Source organism: Helobdella robusta (assembly GCF_000326865.2).
Source record: "Helobdella robusta unplaced genomic scaffold HELROscaffold_65, whole genome shotgun sequence".
Taxonomy (NCBI): Eukaryota; Metazoa; Annelida; class Clitellata; order Rhynchobdellida; family Glossiphoniidae; genus Helobdella; species Helobdella robusta.
The window spans coordinates 303,302-311,973 of NW_008705364.1; the positions used below are offsets into that span (position 1 = coordinate 303,302).

The 8,672-nt window shown below is 38.6% G+C and overlaps 1 protein-coding gene across 1 annotated transcript in view; it reads right to left on the reverse strand.

The window, feature by feature from the left end:
• The window catches only part of HELRODRAFT_194042 (hypothetical protein), a gene marked incomplete at its 5' end in the record, with an annotated part of 9,129 nt that extends 1,097 nt beyond the window's left edge, over window positions 1-8,032 (reverse strand). The window contains 10 exons of the mRNA XM_009030127.1: window positions 135-1,454; window positions 1,652-2,690; window positions 2,857-3,737; window positions 4,050-4,168; window positions 4,280-4,910; window positions 5,409-5,492; window positions 6,261-6,440; window positions 6,668-7,126; window positions 7,278-7,444; window positions 7,822-8,032. Coding sequence (XP_009028375.1) covers window positions 462-1,454; window positions 1,652-2,690; window positions 2,857-3,737; window positions 4,050-4,168; window positions 4,280-4,910; window positions 5,409-5,492; window positions 6,261-6,440; window positions 6,668-7,126; window positions 7,278-7,444; window positions 7,822-8,032 — 4,764 coding nt within the window. The 3' untranslated portion in view covers window positions 135-461. The remainder of the gene's footprint in view (window positions 1-134; window positions 1,455-1,651; window positions 2,691-2,856; window positions 3,738-4,049; window positions 4,169-4,279; window positions 4,911-5,408; window positions 5,493-6,260; window positions 6,441-6,667; window positions 7,127-7,277; window positions 7,445-7,821) is intronic.
• Between the last annotated feature and the right edge of the window lie 640 nt (window positions 8,033-8,672).

Below are 8,672 nucleotides of genomic sequence, written 5' to 3' on the forward strand. Positions count from 1 at the left end.
CTTTCGGTAGAATTTATAGAATATTGTATATATATATATATATATATATATATATATATATATATATATATATATATATATATATATATATATACATGTACTAGTTAACGAAGGTTCTACAATTTGTGCAGCACAACTTTCACAAAAACTCAAGTATGTACAATTATTTATATACAGAGAAAAATAAATAATCGATCGAACCATCATCATTGCTATTACCACCATCGTCGCAATCATCATTATTGTTATTATTATTATTATTATTACCATCAGTATCACCATCATCATCATTATCGTCATCATCGCTATCTTGAACGTCACAAACGAATATAAAAGTGAGCCGCTAACAAAATATTTAGACTTAATTGAAAAAGAAACAAACAGTTGAAAAGAAAAATCCATCTCGAAGGAAGAACATTCAAAGAAATAAAAATTCAACTCTTTCTCTAAAAAAAAAACCATTAACAAAATGGCGATGTAGTGGGATCTATGGTCTTAAACATATCCTTAACGTTAACTTCAACAGAGGAATCCATTAGGTCGTCGTCATTTTCAGCAGCCGGAAAAAACGGTATTGAGTTAGGAACAGAGATGTGCGTCGCACCACCACCACCACTACTACTACTACCACTACCGCCGATGCCACTGCTAGCTTCATTAAGAGACGACGACGACGAGGCGGTTGACAATACCGACGGTTCTCGATCGATGTATCGGGAGTAGAAGCATTCGTCGATTTTCGATAGCGATGGTCCGGCAGATGGTGTCGACGGAGCGTTAGAATCGGTATCGTCGTATTCATCAATCATCATCGGATCTAGGTAGAACGTCTCGGGCTGGTATCTGGCGATGGGCGGGAAAAAATCCAGCGGTGGAGATGGGCTGTGAAGAAGCGATGACGACGATGACGTTGGTTGTTGTGAGGACGACGACGATGATGATGATGATGTCTGCGGCGGTGGTGGTGATGATGATGATGATGTTATCTGGGTTGTTGTTGTTGCTGCTGTTGATGGCGCCGTTGAGTTTGGTGGGGCTGCTGTTGTAGTTGGTTTCAGTTTGTGAAAATGGTTTATGTCTTCTCGGCCTTCGTAATAAGCTCCATTGTTCATCGCAACTTCCTTACCTTTAAAGGCTAAACACTCCTCAGTCTTAACCACACTACTATCATCATTATTACTATCAACAATACTACTACTGCTATTAGTAGCAGTAGTAGTAGTGGTGGTGGTAGCAGTATCACTTTTATCATTATCTTCTTCACTTTTACTCCTCAACTTTTTCTTCTTGTATCTGGGATCATTTCGATAGTCAATAACCTTCTTAGTGGTCTTGTCTGATGTTGGCGAACTTTTCGTTGTATCGCTGGCTTCGCATTCGAATCCGATGGCTGTTGGTCCGATGGACTTGGTCGTCAGCGGTGGAGCGTTCCATTCTATCAGTGCCTTGGGAATCTTTATGGATAGGATGATTTAATCAGTTATTTATTAGCTCAATTATCATACGAATGAATGAATGACTGACAGGATTTTTTAATAATAACCAGAATCTTACGTGGAAGAAAGAAAACACTTAATGAATCACAAAATAGACATTACAAAAAAGAAATAATTTAAGATTCTTTCGCTAATTCCTAACAATAAACAAACACCTGAAATGGTTTCTGCTGACTGATATTCAAAGAAGCAGACGGACTTTTGATGCCAGCAGCTGGTGGCGACTGAATGGATGAACTTCTCCTAACTTTCATTACGTCTTTACCTAATTTGCTTTCTTCCAAATCCGCCGGGAGAGTTGTCTGCGGTAGAACGATATCAGGCAGACTGTAAATTTTTTTGCTGGGTTCTGGTGGGAAGATGGATGGAGGAGACGAAATAAATGAATGAGAGGATGACGGCTTGTACGTATCTAATTTCACTCTTGAAGAATGCCTCTGGTTGTTAGATTTACCCTCCCCGGATGTCAAATTTGACGTAGGAGATGAGTGCATGATGTCAAAGTTCAACGGAAGTTCAGCTAGAGACGGTTTCAAATAATTTTTCATTCTTGGGTCCAAGTCAAACATTTCTTTGGTCTCCGGGGTGCAGCTTGCCAAAATGTCGATCGGAATGGTAGGTCGGTTTAATGTTTCCAAACTTATGGAGCGCAGAATGTAGGGAATCTTTGTAACTTTCATTTCTATGTCTTTATTTTCTTTGCTTGCTGTTGCCGCTACTGCTGCAGCTGCTGATGACGTTAAAGTCTTTGATGTTGTTTCATTGTTAACAACTTTACTGACTGCTGTTGCAGCTGTGGTGGAAGTGGTCGTGGCAAGAATAGTAGTAGCAGCGTCAGTTTTATTAGCCCTGTCAATAGCTGTGGCCATCTGGTTGCTGTTTCTAATGCGTGGATCAACGAATGCTGGTTTGCTAACATTCATATCTTCGTTATAGTTATCTGCTCTGTTAATGTCGCCAGCATTAATAATACTATTGTTGTTGTCGTCATTATTTGGTACATTGTCTTTGTCGTTTGATGGTTTAATGTCAAATTTTCTGAAGAGGTGGTTGTTGTTGTTGTCATCATCATAACCTTTGATGATGTTCAAATTGTTTCGTTGATAGTTGGATTTACTGCTGCTGCTGCTAGAAGCGCTGTTGTTATTATTGACCACCTCACTTTGAATGCCTTGCTTCGAGTTCAGAATTGACCTGAAGTGAAAATTTTTAAAGCTAATTTAAGCTACAGTAAATAATATCAATCAATGCAATTGTAATAATTACAGTAGTGAAACAATAAATGACATCAAAACATGAACCAAAAGTGAGCCCAGGCACAAAATCAACAAACCAACGCCAAAAAATTACTTTAACTTACTCTGCATCAACTACAGGATTGCTAGCAGCGGCTATTTTTGCAGCAGCGGCAGCTGCTTTTGCAGCAGCCACAGCAGCAGCAACGCTGCTATTACTACTGCTACTGTTGTTATTAACTAAAAAGCCAGCAGGCGTTTGGTTGGTTAGAGCAGCGACTGCTGTATTTCTAACAATGTTGCTAAGAATTTGGCCAAGATCGAACGGTGGTGGATTAGAAAATGGAGCTATCTGGCCGACTGGCTGCTGATTAGGCAGCTGGGGTAAGTTGGAGAAAAATCCTGGAGCTCTACCGAGCAATCCAGAAAAATTTTGTTGTTGCTGCTGCTGTTGTTGCTGCTGATGATGAAGCTGCTGTTGAAGTTGTTGTTGCTGATGTAGTTGGGGTGGTTGCAGAGGAGGTGGTGCGTGGATTAGTTGTGATAACTGAGGCCGCGGTGGGTTGAACGGGATTGGGAGGGGGTTGACGAGACACGGGGTGTTATTTAGTAGAGGCGGTCCCGGAGGTGCTCCCAACAATCCCGGCTGGTTGTTTGTTGACATGTTGTTGTTGTTGTTGATGATGATGCTACTGTTGTTGTTGTTTGGAAATCTGTTGATTAGCATGTTGGTGTTGTTGTTGTTGTCATTAAAGTTCACAGCGTTGTTGTTGCTAGTGTTGTTAATGTTGGAATTCATTCTCAAAATATTCTGAGCCAGAGTGGAGAACTGCTGCTGAGGTGGATATTGTTGCTGTTGTTGTTGTTGTTGCGGATGTTGTTGTAGCAGTAGCTGCTGTTGTTGTAGATGCTGCTGTAGAAGCAATGGTGGTGGCTGCTGTGGATATAGTTGATGCGGTTGTTGATTTAATGGCTGTTGCTGCTGATGATGTTGTTGTTGTTGATGCTGTTGTTGTTGATGTGGTTGTTGTTGATGTGGTTGTTGTTGATGTTGTTGTTGTGTAGAAATGAAGGGAGAATTATTTGCCAGGGTCGCACCTTGCTGTGATGCATTCTAGCAAAAATACATGGAGGAAATAAATCAGTGAGTTAAAGTAATAAATAATTATAAAACTATTAACATAAATACAAACAAAACATTACACGCGCGCGCACACACACGCAAACACGCACACAAACACCGAAACAAACACAGACAAACAAAAAACACACTTACACATATTTGTTGGTTTCTGATACTTTTCAGCATGCTAGAAACTTCTAATTGGTCAAAATCATCATTCAGATTTTTATCATTATCATCATCGTTATTATTATTATTGTTGTTGTTGACGTCATCAGCTGAATCGAATCTTGATTTTTTTCTTCTTTTCTTTTCTGTTTTAAAATGTGCATGTTATGAATGAATGTATGTATGTATGTATGTATGTATGAATGTATGTATGCAAGCATGTATGTACATAAGTATATGTGTGTGTGTGTATTAACCTTTGTTTGTAGCATCATTATCATTGTTCGCAATATCACCATCGCAATCGTTACCATCATCACATCTTGGGCGATTGTTTGTATTATCGGCCCCTGCCACATCTTTTTCATAATCTTTGGTGACGTCATCTGTATTATCTTTGTTACCATCGTCCATATCATTAGTAATGTTATTATTATTGTTGTTGTTGTTGTTGCTGCTGTTGTTTTCAATCGAAAATTCTCTATCATATTGTTGATAATCCCAAAAAGTCTCGCTATTATTATTATTATTATCATTATTATTATTACGATCATCATCATAACCGGGGCGGCCGCGATTGTTTTCATCACCACCGCCGTACTCGTTTCGATCATAGTAATAGTTGTTGTTGTTGTTGTAATAGCCTCTGGGCGAATTTTTCAACAACGGCTGTTTGTTGTTGTTACTGTTGAAATAATTGTCGTTGTTGTTGATGTTGTCAACGTTGTTGTTGTTGATAATGACGTCATCGTTATTGATGCTGTGGATGAATGTGGGCGGTGGTATTTCTAATTCTAAAAGAGACGGGATCTTTTTCCTGTCTGCTAACAATGGAGACTGTTGTTGTTGTTGTTGCTGATGCAGATGTTGTTGTTGTGGATGCTGTTGCTGTGGATATTGTTGTTGTGGATGTTGTTGTTGTGGATGTTGTTGTTGTGGATGTTGTTGTGGATGTTGTTGTTGTTGATCATTTTGTTGTTGTTGATATTGTTGTTGACGATATTGTTGCTGTTGTTGTTCATAGTTTTGCTGTTCATTCTGAGAGTGTTGTGGGTGATAATGTTGTTGTGTCTCTTGATGTTCGTAAAGTTGTTGTTGTTGTTGTTCATAGCGTTCATAATGTTTTGGTTGTTGATGATGATGACGTTGTTGATATTGTTGCTGATGATGATGCTGTTGTTGATACTTTTGAATTTTTTTCGTAATTTCCTTAGGTTTTTTATTGCTTAAGTCTGGTATGTTGAGCTGTAACGCAATGAAATTTTAAATAAATAAACTTATGCCGGCTCATTCATTCACTCATGAATTCACTAATTCAATCATTCATTCATTCATTTATTTTTTCACCTTTCGTTCGATCATTCGTTTATTCATTCACTCGCTCACCAGTTCACTGGTTTCAAAATCAAGAGCCTCATGACTGAACCGACACTTTTCGCCGTACTGGCAATTGCCGCGGACGTGGTAGTCCTTACACGGCCAGTCACGTGATTACGAGGTCAAATGTCAAGGTCAATTAGCGAATTGGGGTCAATTAGTGAATTAGGATCATTCAGTTTAACGTATAAACAAACGCGCGCACACACACACACATACACAAAGGAGCGTGCAAATAAAGGCATGAATGAATTCATTTATACATGATTTTTTCCGGTTTATTGAAAACTCATTCAGTCGGTCGTTCATCCACACATTCATTCGATCAATCAATCAATCAATCAATCAATCAATCAATCAATCAATCAATCAATCAATCAATCAATCAATCAATCAATCAATCAATCAATCAATCAATCAATCAATCAATCAATCAATCAATCAATCAATCAATCAATCAATCAATCAATCAATCAATCAATCAATCATTCATTCATTCAATCAATCGATCAACCAATCAAAAAAAACAAAGGATATCATGATAGTAGAAGCAGTAATCTTTATTGCAGCCGACACTTGAAAGATAGAACCGACAGAGCTCAGGTCTTTTCGGTGGATTCAAATCATGAACGTACGAACAATCATCACCCTGTATGTTTGTTTTCACGTTGGTTTGCTTGTTTGTCTGTTTGTTTGTCTGTTTGAACATATGTATGCATGCATGCATGTGATTGTGTGTCTGTGTGTGTGTTTGTGTGTGTGAGTTTGATTTTATAAGGATAAATCAAATAATAAATGATTAATCTTCATCATCATCACCATAATCATCACCATCACCATCATCGCTATCACCATCATCACCTTAATGCACTTGTTATCCAGAAAATACTTGCAGACCAAAGGCCTATCATCAAAATCTGACTTGTTCGCCATCGGGGTCGTCTTCCTTGGGCCCCCTCTCCGTCGGACCCCTCCCGCCGCACCCCCTCTCGCGGCACTTCCTCCCCTACCCCTGGACATATTCCTGTAGGTAGGGTGAGGCTGATGATGATGATGATGATACTTGTTTTGGAAGTTTTCGGATCTCCGGTTGTTGTTGTAGTTGTTGTTATTTCTACTATCATCACTTTCATTGCTGGTGTTCTGAAAAATTAACAATCATCATCGCCGTCGTCATCGTCACTATAATCATCATCATCATCACTATCATCATCATCGTCACCATCATCATCATCGTCATCATCATCATCATCATCATCATTACTCACGGGTCCAAGATATCCTTCTCCGTAACCATCGTCGTCGTTATAATCGTCATCATCATCATCATTATTTCCCGCATATTTCCTCTCTCTATCAAAACCGGCATTATTATTTTCATTATTATTATTGTTGTTGTTATTATTATTATTATTATTATTTAGACCATCCCTGCCGCTATTGTAGGGCGAACCGTAGGGGCCAGATGATATGGAGTGGCTCCCTTTTGGTTTTTTCAGAGGCGGTTCAACGTCGTCGTTCTTGTGGTATTGTTGATGTTGTTGTTGGAAGGTTTGTTCGTACTGATGTTGTTGTTGTTGTTGTTGTTGCTGCTGATGTTCATGTAGTTGCTGTTGTTGTTGGCCGTCGTTTTCACAGCGATGATGACGCCGATGTAGTTGCTGTTGATGGTGGCGATGTCGCCGAGCGGACTCGCGACTTCTGTGGCGTACGCGCGTCTTCAAATCCTGCTAATGTTGATCGTGCAACGGTCGTTTGTTGATTTTAAATTTTGAATTCTAAAAAAATGTATGTCATTCTCATCATATTCTTATCACTATTTTCCATCATCGTCAACGTCTTCATCGTCATTATCATAACAACTATCACTATCATTACCTCAGTATCAACGCCAATGTCTTCATCGCCATTTTTCCTCTTCCTCTTCTTTGATCTCCTCTTCTTTCCATCCTCTTCATTGTTGTTGCTGTCGTTGAGTGCCTGACTTGAACACCCCTCTAAAGATCGCTTCCGAGAATGGGATCGCCCGGCTGTCGTCGTTACTGCTGAAGACGATGTTGTCGTCGACGAAATGGTGTGGCTACTACTGCTGCTGTTGCTACCAGCTGTTTGGCCTTGTTGTTGTATTACGTTGGGTCGTTGCAAAAAATATTATTATTTTCAGTATAATTGCTATTTTTATTTTCACCACTACTAACTACTACTACCACTACTACTACTATTACTACTGCTACTACTACTTACTACTACTACAACTACTTTTATTATTGCTAAAAAGGTATACAAAGTAGAACTTAAACCACAAACAACACAGACATTCAATGTGACACATGCAAAACAATTAAATATCAATCAAACAAACATACAAACAAACATACATACAAACAAACATACATACAAACAAAAATACAAAAACAAGCACCTTTTTGTAGCATCAATGTTTGTGCCTGTAGCGACGACATTGTGGTTGTGGACGACGACGACGACGTCAGCAGCGACGACGACGACGACAATATGATTGGGTAATTAACTGAAGCCCCCTCTCCTTCATCCATCTCTAGCTCACCCTCTTCCAACTCGCCCTCCTCAAAATCTTCACGATCTCTCGCTCTTGCAGTGGCCTCGCTAGCCATTTATTTTCAAATTTGTGGCTGCAGTAGTAGTAGCAGAAGCTGTAGTAAGTATTTATAGTAATAGTAGTTGTAGCAGTAGCTGCGGTGGCTTTTGAAGTTTTAGATGTGGTGATATGGTTTAAGTTTCACTAATCGTGGTTCATATTACTCTGTGGGTGAAAATAAAAGAAAATAATAATAAAAAGAATTAAAATAATAATAATAATAAATCTTTATTAATGTAATAAATCAGCGTCAAATTGGATCGCTATACAGACGAAAAAAAAATCAGTCAGATCCGAACGTACATACCATGGATTTCTAGAACAAGGTATTCAAGGTATTCTTGGTTCATACCATATCACACACACGCACACACAGACACAAACTCATCATTCGTACAGATACACACACACACACGTACAAATACTATCAAAGTTAACCACCAGTTATTTATTTGCTTCAATCAATAGAAAAGTGATATAAAGAAAGCAATCACACACACACATCATGTATGTATGTATATATATATATATATATATATATATATATATATTCACATACACACACGCACATATATTATACACCCATTCATTGCAAACGCGCAAAGAGAAAGTTAAAGTAGTGAAGAGGTAGAGAAAGAAATAATATTGAATAGTGA